The sequence below is a fragment of the Zalophus californianus genome, chromosome 13, assembly GCF_009762305.2.
Source record: "Zalophus californianus isolate mZalCal1 chromosome 13, mZalCal1.pri.v2, whole genome shotgun sequence".
NCBI lineage: Eukaryota > Metazoa > Chordata > Mammalia > Carnivora > Otariidae > Zalophus > Zalophus californianus.
The window spans coordinates 32,921,548-32,943,514 of NC_045607.1; the positions used below are offsets into that span (position 1 = coordinate 32,921,548).

The 21,967-nt window shown below is 48.0% G+C and overlaps 1 protein-coding gene and 1 pseudogene across 1 annotated transcript in view; one reads left to right on the plus strand and one right to left on the minus strand.

Moving 5' to 3' along the window:
* GABBR2 (gamma-aminobutyric acid type B receptor subunit 2) overlaps positions 1-21,967 on the plus strand; it is a 343,152-nt gene that overhangs the window by 202,065 nt on the left and 119,120 nt on the right. The window contains exon 7 of the mRNA XM_027616869.2: positions 3,289-3,525. Coding sequence (XP_027472670.1) covers positions 3,289-3,525 — 237 coding nt within the window. The remainder of the gene's footprint in view (positions 1-3,288; positions 3,526-21,967) is intronic.
* Positions 5,140-21,165, minus strand: LOC113934798 (annotated as a pseudogene).

Sequence of the window (21,967 nt, forward strand, 5' to 3'; positions counted from 1 at the left end):
ATCAAAGAAAATATACTCAAATAGTAAAAGATGGAAAAATAATAAGAATGCACTTAAACAAAACATTGACAGGTGTGACTATCACCATAACATTATGGTAGAAAAAAGAAAAGCACCTAAGAATTAAAAATTGCCTATCAGTACTTGAAAGGAGCTCACTCTACTCATTAGTCAGATGCAAATTAAAATTAAAAGGGGTTGCACTTCTTTTTCTTAACCTAACAAACCAGAGATTTTTAACATTGTAATAGCTATTGTTGTCAAGGAATCAGGGAAATGGGTACTTTCATACCCAGGGGGATTTTAATTTCTCATATTTGGGGAGACTGTCTTGGCCCAGATATGGATGAATCGTGTTTAAGTTTGTTATACTCTTTGCCTCAGCAATTATACTTCTGGGAATTTATTCTGAAAAAAATAAGTACCAGTATGTGTTCAGAAAATTTAGATACAAGGATGCTTTTTGTAGTCCTATAATTGGGACAAATTCAAAACAGCCTAAATGTCCAATAATTGGAGATTGGTTAAGGAAGTAAGGTAGGGCGTGCATGCACCAGAGAACTGTTGGCCCCCCTCAGCACAGATGTCAGTGCAACCTTGGCTCTTTGGGGCATCCTGGGTGGCCAGGTCCAGTCAGCCACCTTTACTGCTAGTAACAGTGGGTGATATTTGTGGCACACCAGCACGTCCTGGACACTGGGCTGGGCATTTTGCACGCTTCATGTCACTGAAGCCGCATGGACACCCAGCAAGGGAGGACACAGAGACCTGGAGGAGGTAAGACCTTGCCAGAGCCAAAGCTGGAGGGCAGGCTTGCCTGCTTCCAAATCCTCTGTCCTTACCAACTGTGCCAGGCTTCTACCTATGTTGCCAAGAGGAAACTTCCAGATCACCTGATCCCACCTCCTCATTTTACAAATGGAGAAATTGAGGCTTGGGAAGGATCTCTGTAGGTATTGCCATGGGTTCTGGTGATACCTCAGTGATCAAGACAGAAAACATCTTGACCACATGGAGCTTAATTCTGGTTGTGGGAGGGAGGGGAGGAGGAGGGAGGGCTGGAACAACAGACAATGGGCAAACAGATGCCTAAGTAGGAAAGTTGCAGGCAGTGAAAAGTGCAGTTAAGAAGATCAAACCAGTGGATAGGGAATGCCTGGGGTGAGGGGTTTTTAGAAAGGGTGGGTCAGGGAAGCCACCCCTGAGAAGTGACAAGTGTTGACGTTTGAACGCAGAGAATATCATGCAACGAGCTGGGGAAGCTTTCTGGCAGAGGAACCAGCTGGTGCAAAAGCCTTGAGGTGCGAACAAACTTGATGTGATCAAAGGACCCAAGAGGTCTAAGGGAGAGAGTGCGCCTCCTAAGGGACCCTGCATGCTCCGCAGGGAGGAGGGCGGAGAGCTGAGAGCAGGAGGGTGGAGGGTGTGAGGGACAGTGAGGAGCCACTCAAGGCCCTGAGCGAGGCTAGAGACAGAGATGGTGCTGCCTCCTTGAGGAACCCTTGGATTTAGGAGCTTCTGCTGTGTGTTTTGAGTGATGAACAAATGTGATGGCTGGACATGATGCGTTTCCAGGGAAAACTGTTAACAGGGATAAGACCTGAGTCATCCAGTGGGAGCTGAAGCAAAGAAGGAGGGGGCGCTATTGCTGGGAGACCAGCATTCCCGGTTCGCCAGGCAGAATTCCTCCCCTACAGGGTCCACAGTTGGAGGCACTTGGCTGTCCCCAGGCACGTGTGAGTGAACCAAGGGCAAGAGACTCACCTGGGCTCCAGCCACGAGACCCAGCCCTCGAGGGCTCAGCCTCACCACCTTCCTTGGGCGCTAGACCTGGCACCAAACAACTCGGGGTAGTTTTCAAAAAGCAATTATGCCCTCAGAAGTCAATAAGGAACAAAGGAGCAGAGATGGAATGGGACCAGTGTAATTCCACACACACACACACACACACACACACACACACACACACGCTGTGTGACCTCAGACAAGTCTCTGGACCTCTCTGTGCCTCAGGCTGCAGGTGGAGGGAACATGTGTGGCCATCTCTAAGAGCCCTTCCCAGTATAAACTGACAATGAGTCAATGGTTTCTTTATGTGATCTGTTCCCAAAGAGATTTTCTCCGAAGACTAAGCCGTGGGCTCTGATGACATTTCTGGCAGAGGAGTTCAGAAGTGACTTGAGAGGCCCATGGAAAGGTTGAGGGTGATGGGTTTCCCTGGGGTGGCATCCCTTTGGATGTGTAAGCCTCAGCAACTAGAGTAAAAAGGTTTTCATGACTTTGTGGCTACAATCAGAAGGCTAATATCACCAATGAAATTCTTTTATGGTTCAATGGGAGAAAAAAAATGCTTTTTTACAAAATGCTGAATTATTCACAGACCTTGCTGTATTACAGAAGAGGAAAGAGGAGGGGCACATTATAGGGTCAGGACAGCCCTTACATCCGGGCACCTGGGACAGGCCCTGGGCCCCATGCTCTAGGCAGGCCCCACTCGGGCCCCAGGGGCTCAGAATCCACAAGCCATTGGGACATACCCCCCACCCCCTCCCTCCTACATCACACCCTGAATGCCCTGCCCAAACAGCTGGAACCACTTCCAGAGCCAGGGAGCCTCTTGGCGGGGCCGGCCCTCCTGAGGTTGGGCTGCACTTCTGGGGAAGTTAAAGGTCTCTGATGTTGGAGGGGGAGCAGGTGTGGACCGAGCTTGGCTGGGCTGCGGGGGTGGGCCCCACGGCAAGGCCGGCTCTGCCTGTGCCTCTGTGTCCCTCCTGAAGCTCGGAGGAGCCCCGTAATGCTGAATTCAAACTTGCCCTTCCAGATCATTAGGAAGGTGTATTCATTATGATGGGGAGATAGAAACTATTTTATTGAGCAGTTCATTTGCTGGTCTGTAACTTAAATATTTAGACATATGGAATGTGGTCCTCCACTGGTCCTATAGCTCCAGGCCCTGCAAATATCACAGGGAGGACTGCTTCAGGTGCATTATCCTTCACCCTAGCCTTGCTAGGCAGCCTGGATGCAAGTCTCGACCTTGCAGCTCACTGGCCGTGTGATCCTGGGCAAGTCAACTTCCCCGAATCAGTATTCTCATCTGTAAAATGGGGACAATAATAGTCCCCACTGTATGACGTCATTGTCTGGATTAAATGAGACAATGCCCACAAAGAGCCTGGCACCGGGCCTGGCCCACAGTAAGCATTGGAGAGTGTCCGTTCTTGGCACCACGTGCCTGATGTCCCTGCTGGCTATAACTTGGTGTCCCCCCACTGCCCTGTTTTACAGACTCCACAGCAGTATGAGAGAGAGTACAACAACAAGCGGTCAGGCGTGGGGCCCAGCAAGTTCCACGGGTATGCCTACGATGGCATCTGGGTCATCGCCAAGACGCTGCAGAGGGCCATGGAGACGCTGCATGCCAGCAGCCGGCACCAGCGGATCCAGGATTTCAACTACACGGACCACACACTGGGCAGGATCATCCTCAATGCCATGAATGAGACCAACTTCTTCGGGGTCACGGTGAGTCCCACGCCCCAGACTCTGCTTTCCTTAGTGCCCCTTGGAGATGTACAAGGCAAGAGGGGCTGAGTCACATGCCCTTTGAGACAAGGTCCCTTTTCTCTGATCATTGAAATAACTTCCTATGGGTTGTAGGATTGCCTGGCTGCTGAAATGAGGGACAGGTTCAGTGATGCTCTCTGACAGCCTGGAAAGATGCTTCTCTATAGCTCACGGATTACAAAGGGCATAGTGAGTTGACTGTACACAGATTACAGTTGAAATTCACCAGGTGGGGGATGGGGGCAGCAAGAGCTCTGGACCCAAAGTCGGGTTCAAATCCTGGATCTTTCGAGGTACCGTCTCCCAACCATAGAGTTTTCATTCCCAAAATGGAAATAGTACCTACCTCATGAGGTAGGTATAAAGATTGACCATTATAAAGTAAGAACTGCTAATATTTGTTGAGCAGGCTACTTGCTCTGAGCCTCAAGTTTCTCATCCGGGAGACGGGGATAATAATATACGTCTTGCAACGATAATAATTGCTAACATTTCTTTAATGTTTATTATGGGCTGCATACTTCACTAAGCACTTCGGATAGGTTAGATGCAATAATGTATGCCCAATGCTAGGCCCATGCTAGGGTTGTTAGTGTTAATAATGCTCTCATTGCACCCATATGCCATCCATAGGAAGCAGATGCTGTTATTATTACCATTAGAGTGAGGAGCCTGGGGTGCAGAGCATTTAAGTTCTACAGCCAATCTACCTCTGGGTAGAACTGGGATTTGAGCCTGGGTGTCGCTCTTAATTGCTGCATTATACTACCTTCTGGTAGTGGACGTAAGTGGCAGTTAGTTATGTCTCATAATGATGTATTTGTTACCGACTCTGCTCTCAGAAAATAAGGGAAATTTGCCTAAAGAATAGGTTAAAATCGCTAAACTCCTGTCTTATGTTCTACCTTAAAGAGCCACTTAGAGAATCAGTCTGTCTTGGGGTATTAAGAAGAATAGACAAGATGAGTTGATTGGTGTATTTCTTAAATGTTCATACTCCTTTGTGTGTATGCTCAGGCTTGCTGGTCGCTGGTCTGGTAGCCAGCGCGGTGCGGGTAGCGAGGGTGTAGACAATGATGTGGATGCGGAGTGAGTAAGATGGGCTCCCTGTGCTGGAGCCCGCGCGGTCCAAGTACAGGGGCGAGAGCTGGGCACAGATGGTAATAAGAATTAGAAGGGCTCAGCACCATGGGAGAAAGCGTATGAGTCCAGAGGGGTTTCTGGGACCATGGATGAGAAAGGGAGCTTTCTGGGGGAGGTAGCCCTGGTGCTGTGCCTTAGGCTTGCAGAGAGGGGGCCGGCAGTCTGGCCAGATGGAGCGTGGTGAGCGAGGGAGATATGCGTGAGTGTGTGCAGGGACAATTACTTTGTTGGGCTACTTGGCGAGGAGGAGGAGGAGGCTGGGAAGGTGAGTTGGGGCCCACTTCGGAAGGAACAAGCTGAGGAGTCTGGCCATCTCACAGGCCACTGATTCTCAAAGTGCGCTTTGACCAGCAGCACCCCGGGCGCTGGTTAGAAATGCACTGAAGCAGAGTCTCGGGAAGCCCCCCCCCGCTGCGGTTGAACAGATCCTCAAGGCGGTGCTAATGCCCGCTGGAGTTTGAGCACCGCGGCTGGGGGGATGGGGGGCGGGCAGGAGGAGCTGCTGAGGCTTGCTGAAAACAAGGCGATCTCCAAAATCCCAGACTAGAGCCACTCTGGACCCGACAGCTCTTGGCCTCTGCTCCCACGGTTCAGACGTCAAGGCTCTGTATAGTTACGGGCAATACCCCTGTTTATAGCGCAGCCTGGATTCAGACGGTAAACTTGGGCAGCTTTCAAAAATTGGTTTGAAAAAAACCTTTTTATCCTCAGATCCTCTTATAAAATCTCACGTGGTGCTGGTATATAATACAGATTAGGGAGAGAAGCCTCTCAGTTGAAAGGAGGAGGAGCCCAGGGCCCTGCTTGTTTGGCCTCTCTTCCTGCAGCCCCTGAGCCGCCCCCCCAGACCCCCACCCCCAGAATGGCCCCACAGGTACCCCAGAGGTCCTCCCTCTTCTGGTACAAACACAGACTGAGCCTCAGAGAGGGTGGGACTCACCTGTTCCGCCAGGAGCACTGTGGCAGAGCTGTCTGAAAACATGGGTACACTTTTGCCACGCTTTATTTCCTATTTAATAGAAGGAATCCATAGTGTCTCCGGCTGCGACAGCTGGATAGAGAGCTACAGAATCTAGGAAGCGTTCGGTGCCCCTCCTCATCCTAGCACTTGGCATTTTGCCCAGATGCCTGATGTTTCTCAGTGGGAGATCATTTGTAACCACTTCCAAGTGCTCCCTTTCATCTAAGCCAAATAACACATAATCCCCACTTGATGAGCAATTAGATAAGACCGCCTCAACACTCTACATGGCTTGAAGATTAGTTTCTTCTTAATGAGAAGTTCCTTGACACACATTTACGCCCGCTCCGGTTTGTAATTCCTAACTCAGCGAATGTCAGGGTTGGACGCGCTCTTTAAAATCCTCAAGTTCAGCCCCCTCGTGTTGTAGATGAGTATCTGAGGTCCAGAGAGGGAGCTTGCAAAGTCCCACGGAGGGACGGTTTGGCAGAGCCAGGATGGTGGCTCAGTTGGGTCCTGTCCCCCCCCCCCGCGCCCCCCCCCAGGGCCACCTCCTTTCCCTTCTCATCTTGCACGGTCCCCTTTACTGGAGAAAGGGATTACAATAGGGACACAGTTCTGCACTACTTTTTCCCCTTTGTCCTGATCCGCTTTGTCACATATTAATATGTGCTTGTCACGGGGCCGCAGACAGGTTTCATTAAAATTGTCTTCTGATCAGAGAAGAAAGGACGTCTTCTGACAAAATAAAAAGTGCCTCTGTGGTCCAAGGAGACCACGGAAGGCCAAGTTCAGCCATAAATAAAGAGTTGGAAAGGAAAGGAACGGGAGGTGGAAATAAATTGCTGCATTTTCTGTTTGCTGAAAGGTTTTCATTATATGGCACACGTGGTGTCCGTTTTTCCACTCTCAGGCAGGCACTTTACTGTGGGTCACCCTCATTCAGCATGTTTACTATACGGAAAATCGTTTAAACACATTAAATTAATTATATCCGTGACTCAATTTCAATTGATTCAGTGTGCACATTCTGGTCTGGGAGCCGGGCCGGGCCTGTGGTTCCTGGTTGGCATGCTAAAGTAGAGATTTCTTCCATTTCTTCCATGCGTCCTAAATGGGAACTCTGGCGTTAGCTTGGGGCCCAGCTCTGTTTTGCCTTCTTAGGAGCTCTCCTCCCAGCTGCCCTTCTCAGGGAACACTGGGATGTAGATTCTGTGTTCCCACCTGCACACTGATGGCCTGGGGGTTCCCGCCTGCCTCTGATTCCCTGAGCGTGCTGTTCTGAGTGTTGGTCCTGTTACTATCGCTTACCTCTCTATGGTCTGCAAATCTCAGAATGCTTTCCCATGTGGAAACCTCTCTTCTGCCAAATGTGTGCACAGAAACTCAGGCTGGAGTTGGGCTGTTTAAGGTATCAAAAGCCCAGAGCATTCTGAGAATCCCAGCTCAGCAGGTTTCCTCTAGGGCAGCATTCCTAACCTTCTAGATGTATGAGAAGCTCCCAGGGAACTTCCTTAAAAATTCTGATTTCCCAGCCCCACCCAGAACTTCTGATCCAATGGCTTTGTGGTAGGACCAAGGAATTCACATTATTAACAAGTAGTCCTGGTGATTCTCAGATAGTAACCCTGAGAATTGCTTGGGGCTCTGATGGATGTGCCCCCCCGCATATATGTGCCCACACATGCACACACACTTTTTGATTTTAAACCTGTCAGAGATGTATTTGTTCCTACGTTTTTCCACTCCTTTAGTAGTCCCTGGGCTGGGTGCCGGGAGCTGGAAGCATGGAGAGGACTAATGGTATGGTCCCTTCCTTACGAATTCCCTGCCCAATGGGGGATATAGACAAGTAGATGAATAATTGCTGGTTACTATCCAGGGTCTGTCCAAGGCCCTTGGAGGGAGGATTCCATTCAGCTTATGGGAGTAAAGACCAGAGGGCTGTCCCCAATTTTCCTGCAGTTCAGTAAGCGAAACTCCATGTATGGATAATTGCAAGGTGCCCATGCTGTGCTTTCTCACACTGTGCCATGTGCTGGGTAGCAAGGATGCAATGCTGGGCTCCTCCATGTCCAGGACTGATGGTGATATACTGCGATTTAACAGACTCCCTCTAATTAGGTGTTCCTACCAAGGATATACTAAATTCATCGACCAGCTTATATCCATAACGCTTCAAAACATGCTTGGGAACGTGTGCTAAGTATCCAGGTAAAAATCAAAGCCTTCATTTTCTTTGGGTGATCACTTTTTTTTTTTAAGATTTTATTTATTTGAGAGAGAGAAAGAGAGAGCATGAGCGGGGGGAGAGGCAGAGGGAGAAGCAGACTCCCCACTGATCAGGGAGCCCGACTGGGGGCTCGATTCCAGGACCTTGGGATCATGACCTGAGCTGAAGGCAGACACTTAACCAACTGAGCCACCCCTGCAGAGGCTGTAGGTTAACATGTCTTAGAGAATAAGACCAAGAGTCCAAAAGATGGGACGATCACTTTTTAGTGATGCCCCAGGTGATCACTTTTTAATTTTTTCCAGTTTCCAGTCTCTTAAAACAAGGATGACATACCAAATCTGAAATGGACAAATCCTCTAGGCATGTCACCCTAGGATATGATGACTCTAACTCACAGTATATCCCCTTTAGTAAATGTTCCTTCTGATTTGTGTCTTAAAATGACATCATATTTACTTCCTGGTACCTAGGATGGAGGCTAAATTAATATAATCTCATTGTATTTTTCCTGGAAATTTACTGAGGTTATGCACCAAGTTTGCTTGGGGGCTATGAGGCTTTCAAGAGCGTTTGGCCATGGAGAAATTGAAAGAAACTCCTGGGGAGTATCTTTGATTATAAGAAGAGGGTCCATTCTTTCTAAACTATTTCCTGTGATTGCCTCCTCACTCCCCTTGGACGGACCTAATGTAGAAGCGATCCAGAGTTCCTCCAAATAATAGCCCCATTTTTCATCGTCTGCCCAGCCTCTCAACCAGCTGTGGGTCTGGACATCTCAGTGTAACATCTGTCGGGGGAGGCCAGCAGCCTCAGCTTCGGGCATGTCACCTCTAATGGTAGTTATCTCTAAATGGTCACACCAAGGAGGTGACAAAGAACAGCAGATGGTGATTTGCAGAGTTTATTGATTTATTTGCTCTTGTTGCTGGTGAACAGGAATCCAGCCTTTGCTGGTGTGTCCCTTAAACTTCAAATCGTTATGCAAGATTTATATAAAAAAAATTATCTCCACTAAGACTCAGATACTGCCACCATGCTCCCCCTGCCATCCTACCCAGATAGAGGGCATCACAGAGTAAACTCAGTTGGAATTCCAATGACTGTAGGTAGTTAGGGGAAGCCAGTGAGATCCTCGTCCCAGGGGGTGTTAGCTGAAGCCCCTTTTTATGTCACACACACTGCTGCCTCGTCCTACTGGGATGCTGAAGTTGTGCAGTTGATTTTTTATCTAAATAGAAAACTTCATACCACACACACACACGAATTAGTGAAACATCATCTTGCTAGAGTTGGCCCATCTCACCTGCCTGTCCCATCTTTTGGACTCCTGGTCTTATTCTCTAAGACATGTTAACCTACAGCCTCTGCACCAGCCACCCATTTGTGATTTCTATCTGGTATCAGCATTTCAGGTTGAATTTGAGTGAGATAAGAAACAGAGCACTAGGAAGTCTACCCAGGAGTAGAGAAAACCCGACCAATCCCGGATCTGACTCCTTCTGGGACTGGTCATTCCGCCATTCTTGACTCCATCCCCTGGACTATCAGGATTCTGGCTGTTTCTCGATTTTGTACTTGAGGCTATCACTAGGAACTTGTCAGAAGCTCTGCAACAGTCTGACTGTGATGTGTCTACCGTGCATCCTAGAAAATGGGGCTTGTCCCAGTGACCCCGTGCTAGCTGCCGACGCCACTCAAGCTTTCTTATTTTAGGGCCTTGCTTTCATGAGCCTCTGTTGGCTGTTCCCAGGAGCCACAGCACCCCCCCCCCAACTGCCGCTGCGCCCCACCTGTCTCTGCCCCATCCCAGACTCTGGGAGCTCCCGGGGAATTGTATCAGACACAAACTTTACCGAGGAGCTGATTTGAGAACCTGGCAAATGCCCTCCCCTGCCCCCTGCCCCAAACTCAGATAAAATGTACCATGGCCCGGGGCAGGGCAGTGATGAATTACAACAGGAAATGCAAATCTGTGAAGTCAGACAAAAGGAGGCCACAGTCCACTGCTTAGAGCTATGTGACGTCAGGGAAATTATTTATCTCTCATCTACGGAGGGAAATATAACCTACTTCATAGGGTTGAGACGGGTAAGTAATGCTGGTGATGAGCTCCCCAAACTGCAACATCATTATTTCTATTATTACTACCGCTGTCCCCATGGTGACATTTCAAAGAACAGAGTTTATGTGGGTCTAATCAAGCAGTATTCAGAATCAAGTCCAGCAAAACAATCATTCCGTACCTACTAAGTGCCAGTCTGTTTGTACATATACTATCTCATTTAATTGTCTCAATAATAAATCAGTTAACTTGTATTAAGGTTGTGGCAGTTTAATATCAAAACAGAATGGCGTCAACCCTGCCTGTAAGCAAGAACACTTCCAATTTTCTACCTGCTGCCGTTCACTCTGGGGATTTGATACCCACCTTAGAAGTGGAAGGTTTTTGCTTGCAGACCCCCCTTCCGTTCCTCCCTCTAGTCTGGCTCAAACTCCCGCGGCCCCAAGAATTAGCACTCAGCATTACACACGAAAGCTAGCTACAGCAGATCCTGATGGTGTCCCGGCCAGATCTCCTGGGATCTCTTTTAGGGGCTTTGGTCAAGTCTGCCCAGCCCCTAGCCATGCAGATGTCCCTGCTGATGGCTCACACCTTGGGCAATTGGAGGTGCCTGGGACCCACACCATAGCCCAGCGGCCCGCCATGGTGACTAGCTGGTGTGGTCCTATGACACCAGGGCTAGGCACACTCCAGAGCTCCCTGTGGGATTAGGCTGAGGCTGGCCCTCACCCAAAACCACATTCTTGGCCTTTTCTCTCTCCTCTCTCCCTTACAAGTTTCTCCTGAGAACACATCTTTTAAAAAATCACTTGCACACAATTCCTTGTCCTGGGCTTCTGGAGCTTCTGGAGGACCCAATTGAAGACACCCAGGTATCATTATGGGAAATGCAAACATTCTCAAGAGAGAATTTTTCCTGTAACCTAATTGTCATCTCTGCCTTTAAGTTTAGCAGCAGCCCTCCCCCATCGCCTCCCTCACACCGGGGAGAGGGTTCTGGACTCTTCTCCCTGAATATACTCAGTTGCATTTTGCTCCTTGCCCTGCCCATTGCCATCAGCCTGTGGGAGAGCCGTACTTGCCTCCTCTGATGAATTAGCAGCTCCCACATTTGCAGGGACCACTTTTCATGCCTCTGGTCACACCGTTCTGCACCCAGCACTTTACACCTGGTAGAAGCTCTTTGCCACTGGTAACCTTGAATTAACTTTGTTGGATGGCATCCACACATGATTGAGAAATTCCATCACACTCTCCCACTCTGCTGCCTTCCGGGCTTCTAGAAACTAAAAAGACTTCTTCTGCCCAATAAATAATTCGAACTGACAAGAGAAGTATTAACAGGGTCTATAGTTGTTGAATCTGCTAATAATGATTCCCAAATTCTTGCTGTGATGGCTGGCATCAGAGTTTCACACAGGCTGTGGAAATCTCCCCAGTGTGTATGTGTGGGGCTGGGGACAGGGCTCCTGAGGCAGGAGAGAGGCAGGATAGAAACCCACCCTTCCAGCCTGCTCCCTGGTCTCTCCCCTCCCTGTCTCTCTGGGGCTCAAGTTGTAGGGCCTGAGGGGGAGAGGGGTTGCTGATGGGCCCTCTGTGACTTCAGACTGTCAGGAATATTTTCTAGAGGTAATTGCTAGCAATAAACAACTATAATAATAATAATAATAATAATCACTGTGTGACTGCCCTTGTGCACAGTACATTTATAGTCGCCTTCATTGTTCAGTGCAATTCCATTTATTAACATAATGCTAATAATAGCCATCAATTAATGAGCCCCTGCTGCATCCCAGGCAGCACCCTAAGCACTGTACCCATGTTATTGAATGTGATGCCCTAAACAGCCACCAGGTGGGGGATGGGTAATTCCACACGCCCCGAAGCCTCCTTCCAATGAGCTGTGTCTGGCTCTCTCCCCTCTGTCCCATCTCGCCCACATGTCACCTTGTCAGGGAGGCCTTGCCCACACCCTGTTTAAAATCACAGCTCCCACCCCCTCATCCTGCCTCACCACAGTTACCGCCCCCCCCCCCCCCACCACCACCACAGGGCCTCCTGTAAGACTTAGAGCTGGGTGCCTGGGACATACTAGGTACCTGATCAATCTTTGTTTAATGAATGAAGGATTTAGATAATTAATGACCATGTCATAGATTTTTTTAAAAGCAGGCTGAGCAAAGATAAATGATGTACCCAGTATCCTACAGGCAGCGAGTGGCAAGAGTTTATTCAGAACTGCCCAATCTGGCTAACTCAGAAGCCCATGTTCTTCACCATTTAGGTGTTCTGTTAATTCCGCCGGCTTTGCTGGGCTCCCCACGTATGAGCCTCGTTCAGCATCACATCCAGTTCTTCTGATTCTAAAGGCAGGTGTCTCCAAATCTTGTGTTCCTAGGTGCCGCGTGGCTCCCCCTCCACCCCGTTTCTTTAAACACAATTACAAATGACTGCAGATGATGTACAGCACAGGAAAGAAACCTACTCCTTCTGCTGTCAGATAAATTTGAAAGATCAAAATAATGTGGTTTAGCAATTTGTTTCAATTGATGCCTACCCTTCCAAAGCTTGCAAGTTTGACTTTCTCAAGTCAGGGAAAAAATAGCTGTTTTCTTATGAAAAGCAGTGTGGGGGAGTGTATCGTCTCATGAGAGCTTCAACAGAAGCCCTATGTACAGACACTGTCTAGGTCTCTGTGAGAAACAAAGGAAGGAGCCAGTGACAAGGTGGTCATAGTAACAATGACTGTAATGACAAATGTCATGATAATGGGAGTGGCTATAATTCTGAACGCTCACTATATGCCAGCTGCTATGCTAAGCTCTTAAATGCATTATCTCATCTGATACTTATAATAACTCTGGTGATGGGTTGAATTGTGTCCCCCTAAAAATCCATATTTGAACTCCTAACCCGAAGTGCTTCAGGATGTGACCTTATTTGGAAATATAGGGTCATTGCAGATGTAATTAGTTAAGATGAGGTCCTACTGGAGTAGGGTAATCCAATTTAACTAGCATCCTTATAAAAAGAGGAAAATTGGAGACAGACATGCAGACAGGGAGAATACCACGTGCAGATGAAGGCAAAGAGGGGGTGATGCTTCTACAAGCCAAGGAACACCAACGATTACCAGCAAACCACCAGAAGCTGGAGAGAGAGGTGTGGAACCAACTCTCCCCCACAGCCCTCAGAAGGAACCAGCCCTGCCGACACTTTGATCTTGGACTTTCAGCCTCCAGAGCCATGAGACATGACATTTAGATGGTTTAAACCACCCAGTTTATGATATTTTGTTAAGGCAGCCCCTAGCAAACTAATACAACCCCACAGAATGGAGACCGTTGTTACCAGCATTTGGCAGGTGAGAGAACTCAGAGGTTAAATAATTTACCCAAAGTTGGACACAAGACACAGCCTGGCTAATTTTCAACCCTTGTGGTTAACCATTATCCTACACCTAGACATACTCTCCTCCATTAGGGGGCAAAAGAATCCCAGCCAGAGAAGGACAGAGCTGAAAGGAGCCAGTGAGACCAGCATGTCTTACCACCCACCGTGCAAGGTGGGGAGTCTGCAGCCCTAGTGTGAGGTGAGGCTGGAGCCAGGGCTCTGGCCCCTCATCTCTAGGTGGGCAACTCTCCCTGACATCCAGCTTCTACCACCCAGGGGAAAGTTCTGTGCCTCTCAGTGTGGCCAGCCAGTCCCAGAAGCAGCTCCTTACATTTTACTCACTTCTTCCCTGACTGGGGGAGCAAAGTGTTCCATCTTCTTCTTGTACATGTATTCAAAAATAACCTATACGTGGGGTGCCTGGGTGGCTCAGTCGTTAAGCGTCTGCCTTCAGCTCAGGTCATGATCCCGGGGTCCTGGGATCGAGCGCCGCATCAGGCTCCCTGCTCGACGGGAAGCCTGCTTCTCCGTCTCCCACTCCCCCTGCTTGTGTTCCCTCTCTTGCTGTGTCTCTGTCTGTCAAATAAATAAGTAAAATCTTTAAAAAAAAAAAAAACCTATACGTTTCCTTTTCGGATTACGAAAATAATACATGATCAGAAAGAAAATATAAAAAGTACAGGCAAGCACCAAAAAGAAAATCAAAATCACCCGTAATTTCGTCATTCAGACAGGCCCACTTGAAGCACCACCCTTCACACTCAGCTGTGATCTTTTTTTTTTAATTCTTTTACAGCTATTTGTTTTGATCCCTCACATTATAAAGCTTTTTCTATGACAGTGGCCCTCAATCATTTTAACCCCATCTTTCTTTTTTTATTATGATAAAATATACATAAAATTTACCACCTTAACTACTTGTAAGTGCAGAGTTCAGTGGCATGAAGCAGTCTCTTCATTGTGCAGCCATCAGCCCCCCATCTCCAGAGCTTGTTCGTCTTCCCAGACTGAGTGTCTGTACCCATTGAACACTTACCCCCCCCATTAGGTGCAATCATTTTTTTTTTTTAAGATTTTTATTTATTTATTGACTCGAGAGAGTGAGTGGGAGAGAGAATCTGAAATAGACTCCACACAGAGCACGGAGCCTGACGTGGGGTTCGATCTCATGACCACAAAGTCATGACCTGAGCCAAAACCAGGAGTAGGAGGCTTAACTGACTGAGCCACCTGGGCACCCCATTGTGATTATTTTAGAGCTATTATTTATTATGGGAAAGCGGGTTTTATTTATTTATTATTTATATTAAAAAGTATTTGTAAAGATATAAGTAGTGTGCTAACTAATTTTAGAGGAAAATTATTTGCAAGCTACTGCTAACCAAATAGTCACTAGCCTAGCAAAAGTTTCATACAGAAATTTAAGAATGTACATTTTAAAATGTTGAGAATACTGTGAGCAAAATTTTTAAAGTAAACAAAGTTTACTTTAAAGTAAAATACAGGTAAATAGGAGTGACATCCCCACTGTTGAGGAAAACACTCAGATAAAGATAGACCCAGATCCTGTGTGAAAAGCAAATCTGGAGAGCCCCGTAACACATCACATGCATTTCTCCTTGCATGAGGCCAGAATACCACCCCCAAGTGTGTGTCAAGGTATGTTAGCCTGTGCACTTGCTAAGTGGGAGGGAGGCCTTCTGCCATCAGGGGAGGACAGCTGACGGAAATTTCAACTGACAAAGCACACAGCTTTAAACACTGATGGATGTCAGCTCTGCCTGGGTGTGCGGGTGCAGCGGTGACTCACACACCTGTGTGAGTGTGTGACCCTGTGTGAGGCCAGCCCTGTGTCAGGGGGCAGAGGGAGCTGGGAAGATCCATCTTCTTCTGGAATTGCAACCCTCTGTAACTCCCTTTCTTTCTCACTGGAATTCAAGCTTCCTAGGATTCTTACTTAAACAAGAATTATTTACATTGTAATTGGCCAGGGCGCCTGGGTGGCGGGGTTGGATGAGCGGCTGACTCTTGGTTTCAGCTCAGATCATGATCTTAGGGTCCTGAGATCGAGCCCTGAGTTGGGCTCCATACTGGGCATGGAGCCTGCTTAAGTTTCTCTCGCCCTCTGCCCCTCCCCCAGCTCGCGCACATGCGCACACTCTCTCAAATCAATAAATAAATCCTTAATAAATAAACAGTAATTGGCAACTTACTCAGTTACTAGGCCTGGAGTCTGGTCAGGGCACTGCAAACTGTGGAAGGGGGTGTGGGAGGGACAGGATTGTGGGGTACGGATGCCCACCTTCGCCATCAATAGTGTGAAATGCTTAGCCTCACAGCCTCTGGAGACAGACTTCTTAGGTTCACACCTTGGCTCCACTTGTTAGTCAGGTAAACCTGGGCAAGAGCTTAATCTCTTTGCGCCTCCGTTTCCTTGTCTGTAAAATGGGGATAATGCCTTAGATTGGGCTCGCTGTGAATAGGCTCTGAGCCGGAGCACTGGCTGTGGCGGGTTTATGGGAGGGTGGACTCAGGAAATGTACTGTAAGGGAGTGAGGACGGCAACTTGGGGCAGAGCTAGACGCTGATCCGAAATGTGGTTGTAACTGAGGCTACAGTTGATGCTGGGAGCACTCGGGAGCTGGGATGGCCCTCACAGTTGTCCACAGCGAGACATGGAGCCCGGGCCTTTGTATCTTCCCATCCGCCAGTGACTGGCCATGGCCGGGCCTTCAGAGGGGTACTTCCATGGGCAAGGAGGTTCCCCATGGTGGAGGGTAATTCCCAATAGGAGACCCAGCTGGGACCCTCAGTCTCCAGTATTCCCAGGAGCTGGAGGATGGTGCTTCAGCCATAAAGAGGAGAGCTGAGCAGAATCCTCCCAAGGATACCCTACAGATAACAACAGTGCCTACTATATAGGGTCATGGGGATTAAAGAGGTTTATGCATGTAGGGTGCAGGACACGATGGAAGCTAAATTACCACAAGAACAATAAGGAGGGGTACATCCAGATACCAGCTGCACACAGTCCTCTAGACCTGCAAACACCTGTGATTAAATTTACAGGAGGGACAGGGGGTTGGCGGGTCCCCACGTCACTGCTCCAGCTGCATTCTGTCAGCTGTTACCGTCTTTGGGAATTCCCATTCTCACAGTCCTAGGCACACAAGCAAATGCCCTCACATGGACTGCAAAAACATACACACACACACCCCTAACTATGTGATTTATGGGTGTTCATAGTCTCTGCGTACGTAGCTATTTATCAATCTACTCCACTGGGTTTCAAACTTGTTTTCCAAAAGAGATTTTACAGAGAATCCCAATATCATGGCCCCTCGGTTAACGTAAGATTACATTTAACGTTATTTTTTTTCTTTTAAATTTGCTCCTTGGGGGGCATCTGGGTGGCACAGTCGTTAAGCATCAGACTCTTGATTTCGGCTCAGGTCATGATCTTGGGCTTGTGAGATCAAACCTGGCTTCGGGCTCCACACTGAGTGTGGAGCCTGCTTGAGATCCTCTCTGTCTTCCTCTCCCTCTGCCCCTCCCCCCACTTGCGCGCGCGCTCTCTCTCTCTCTCTCTCTCTCTCTCTCTCTCTCTCTCTCCCTCCCTCTCCCCCCCCCAAAAAAATTGCTCCTTCGAAGACTCCTCTGTTAACCCTCCTCGTTTATTAAAAAATAAGCAGGCCAATTTCTGCAGTAACAAACATGAAGCAAAGCTGTAACGGGGAAGCTAGCCTGGGCCCTCCGGTCAGCCCACGCCAGTCAGCACCCAGGCAGGGTGGGAGGGAGGAGAGCAGCCATGATGGCAGGTCCATGCACAGAGCCTCAGAGGTGGGAGGGGGCACAATCTGAGCTGGGACCCAGACCTACATTCTTTAATTTAATAGCTGTGTTTGATTTTAATGTGTGCAATAAAAATATAACTGGCACTTGAGGTAGCAAGAAGGGGTTTCTTTTTTAGGTTTTTTAAGAGGCAGATATTTAGTAAAGAAAAGCACAGATGGTACGTGGAGGCTGCAGAAATCACTAAGGTGATACACATATCATGGGGGTTTCTTACTGCTTTATCTTTATCTGGAAAGGCACTTTGGCCATCCTCTTCAAAGGTGAAGAAATGAATCATGAAAGAGCGGGGGAGAGAGAGAGAAACCAACAGCAGAACAGTGGTCATCGTGGGTGGCTTGTCTAGTCACCAAAGCAGCAAACAATACTGTACTTTTACACCCGAGATTTTTGTGGTAGGATTAATAGCCTTTTTGTTTCATGCCCTTTCACCACATTCTGTGTGTTCATAACAAAAACAAAAAAAAAAAACAAAAAAAAAAAATGGTGTTTGGCCAGAGGGTGGGTGTCCATTAAACAGACAAGAGCCGGGCTGCTTTGGGTAAGCTGCCTATGGCAGCTGATGGAACTTGGCCCTAGAACCCAGCACAGTGTGGAAATCCCTGCCCTCGTCCCGGTTGTGCCATCATCTCAACTCCGAGTACTTGGGTTAGCTTAATGGTGGAGCCTTCTCCTACCCACTCCTTGAATGTGGGGTCTTAGAAAGACCCCTCCATTCTCAGTTGCCAGCTCATAGTCTGGCCTCTACTAGAGTCTCAGCTCACGGTCAGTAAACACACATACATCAGAGATTTTTATTACCACATGTCCCCCACCTCCTCGACATCTCTTAAGGACTTTACACACAGTAGATATACAGGAAAGACTAGTTAGCTGGTTGGATGGGTGAGTGGATGGGTGAAGGGGTGGGCGGGTGAGTAGACAGTTGGAAGGTTGAGTGGATGGGTGAACGGCTGGATGGGTGTGTGGGTAGGTGAATGGATACAGGAAGAGATGATGGAGAGAGAGAGAGAGACAGGTATATACAAGAATAGATAGATGAATGAATGGATGAGTATGTGGGCAGATGGATGGATAGGCATGTGGATAGGTGGATGGATGGGTGGATAGACGGAGAAGGGGCAGGTGGGTAGATGGGCAGGTCAGTGGTCAGACAAAGATGAATGAGTGGATGAGTCGGTGGGTAGATAAGTGGGTGAGAAGGAATGAGTGGGTGAACAGCAGGCCCAGAAGAGGTCATTGCAATTCATGTGTGTCGGCTTCGTTCTAATCAAAGCACATTTTCTCTGGGAGGATCTACAGAGGTGATGGCCCTGATGTCTTGACTCCTCTTCTGTACCAGTCCCGACCTCTAGAAAGTGTTTGCTGCATTTTCTGATGTGAGACCCCATGTTGTCATCTGACTCGTGGAAATACATGTTTCATTTCATGCCATTATTCTTCACTAACACTTCACCCTTTCAGGAATCCGGCCTCATTAAAATCTGTCCTCTATCCAGTTCCTCTTTGAGGAAGTTCCTTGTTAGGGCATTTCTGCTGTGAAATGTATCACACCAACTGATGTGAGTGCCAACCTGAATGCTAAAGACTGTTATTAGCAGATTTAGCCTAGAGATGTTTCAGAGTTGTCAGTTCTGATGTTCATAGGATTATATTTTCAAACATCATCACACATCCTCTATGACAGACTTGATTACTGTGATGAACTAGTTTTCTTCCTTTAAGAAATGTGCTGGTTGCAAAAATGATTCTGAAAGCATCGGTGAAAAATTCCAGGCAAAACTGAAGTGACACCATCTCATTTGGGTGGCTCATTTACCTTCCTGGGAGAGGCAGCCCGGTGTGGCAGAAAGAGCACTGGACGTGGAGTCGGCAGTCCTAGGTTTGCATGATGTCCCCACCATCTTAGCAGTGGTGACCTTGGGGAAGTCTCTAATCTTTGCATTCTCTGCTGCAAAATGAGACCAGTGACCAAGAGCCCCTTGCTGGGTTGCTCTGGAGATGAATTAAGGAAAGTGCGTTACAAACTGTCAAGTGCAGTGTGTGATTGAGGAGAGAGGGCAGGTCCTCACCCCAGTAGAAGAAGAAAGAAAGCTGTAATTCATCTATATCATTTTATTTATGTATTTTGGTTCCCAAGTTTTATTCCAGAACTCATACAAAACATTCCAGATAAATGAATTTTATTTTTTTAAAGATGTTTATTATTTATTTGAAAGAGAGAGAGAGAACGAGAACACAAGTGGTGGGGAACAGCAGAGGGAGAGGGAGAAGCAGACTCCCCACTGAGCAGGGAGTCCAACACGAGGCTCGATCCCAGGACCCTGAGATCATGACCCTAGCCGAAGGCAGACGCTTAACGGCTGAGCCACCCAGGCGTCCCCAGATAAATGAATTGTAATCTTCCTCTTCCTCCTCTTCCTCATCCTAGTTAATCTGGAAGTAACACAATTCGTAACTCTCTTTGCCGTTAGCAACTCCGCGCAACCAATCACGTAGATTATTCTTCTTCAGATGTTTTTTGGTGAGATATTTCAAATACCTTTTGGGAAAAAGTCACCTCAGAAGTTACAGTAATCTTGCTCTCACTCCTTTCAATGGCTAGAACCCCTCCACCGAGATTCCCAGCTTCGCCATTCACTTGGATTCTCTTTGGAAGAAATGGCTCAAATTTGGCAGGATCCATGATTCCATCTTCTATGGGGGGCGGTTAGAGGTCAGCTTCAGAACTTGCTTCTTTTTTTGCCCCCCTTCACTCCAGCCTTTTTTCATGGGCACCATGGTGACAGCATGTATTACCTTGTTTTGTTTTGTTTTGTTTTGTTTTTTTGCTTAAACAAGAGGAGAAATCAGATATTTATAGTGAAAAAATTAACTGTATGTCCAAGAACTAATAAAACACCCCTTTTGGGCCGTGGGATTTTTATTATCAGTGATGGAACCACGGCGTAAAAACCTGGCACCACCACAGGGAAGTGGCCGTTTCCCTTTGCTCGTTCATTCCTTCTATAAATATTTCCTACCACCTATAGTGTGAGAGGCATGGGGAGGGGGTGCTGCAGATACAGCGCTGAGCAAGGCAAATGTGGTCCTTGTACCCAGGAGGAGACAGAGAGTAAGCAGATACTCATCTGAATAACTATTTGAATATAGATTGTGGAAAGTGCCCTGAAGAAAGCCACGGGGCATGTTGAGAACTTAGAAATGGAGCCCTGACCAAGGCTAGGGATCAGGAAAGTCTTCCCTGGAAAAAGAAAAGAAAAGGGAAAAAAAAAAAAAAAGACAAGACTTCCCTGAGATGACTTTAGTTGAGCGTGAAGAATGAATAGGAGCTAAGCAAAGAGAGTCAGAAGGGCATTCCTGGAAAAAGGTGTGGCACCTTCGAGATAGCACAAGAAAGCCAGTGTGGCCGGAGCAGAGTGGGACAGGCTGGACCTGGGGAGTGGGCCAGAGGGCTTAGGGGGAAGCTACATCACATTGCACCTGTTACCCTAAGACCAGTAAGACCCTGTAGAAGGGTGTCTGGCAAGGGAGTGAGCTAACTGCTGTTTTTAAGAAGGTTCCCCTGGCTGCAGTGGACAGAACAGACTAGAAAGAAGCAAGAGCACCTGCAGGACACTGGTACTAACCTGTGATGCGTGGGGAGGGAGAGAAGCAGGTGGATTCGAGGCATGTTTGGGGAGGGAAAAAAAACGTCAGTCTTGACAGAAATGAGGGGGTGATCAAGGATGTCCTTCTAATGCAGTTACTTTTCATTTTAAACTGAATGTCTCTCAAGTTACATACACTGTAAACATTCCTACAGTAAATGAAAGAAAAGCATCTATAGACTCTACGGTATTCTGTGCAGTGTAACATCTGGATAATCTGAAATTTTTCATGGTGGTCCAGGGGAAACTGGATGCAGCACTTACCCTTCCCGAGCCTGCAGAAAAATACTCCATGCAGCATGCAGAGATCAGGACCCCAAAGATGTGCTCGGTAAAAACCAAGAATACAAATGTGCAGGACACATCTGATCTGAGCCTTTAGGTGCTCACGTTTCATGGGGAAGCAGACATAGTGTAAGCAGCCAGAACCCACTCCAGCCTGTCTACAAATGAGGTTACACCAGCGCCAGGGAAACCTCCCTGGGGTGTTGCTCCTACCTGCCAAACAGCGTGACCTTAAGTCCCAGCAACCCACCCCACCCCCACCATTCCTCCAGTCTTCCCTCTGTGTCCCTGGAGGCATTTCCGTGTCTTCACAAATGGTTCCTTGTTTGGCCCAGTGCCACAGCTCCTTGGTGACATCCAGTGCCTGCAAGCCATTCATGGAGGCCTCTCCCCACATTATTGCCAGATCTTTGTTCCTCAGGGCCCGCACGTGGCTGTAATGGCCTCAGTCTTCAGTGGGGGGGAAGGCCACTCTGCCCCTTGCGCTGCTGGCCTCAGTGCTACATGGGAGCTGACTTGTCTTGGCTGGTTAGAGCCAACTGTGCACATGTCTTCCCAACTTCCTGTTCTGTGATGTCACATTAGTAGTGTGCAATTGGCCGTGACGGGAGTATTTACACCACAGTAATCCTCGAATGCTACAAATCAGGACTTGTCCTCCCCTTGGAGAGCTTGTGGTTAAGCAGTTCCCAGCACGCCACTGACTGAGCCCGGAGCTCAGCGGCTGCGTCCTGGGCCCCACAAGCTTCCCTGTGAACACGGTGCCCTTAGGTTCAATCCCTGGGGTCAGGCTTGGAGACAGTGACCACACTGTCCTC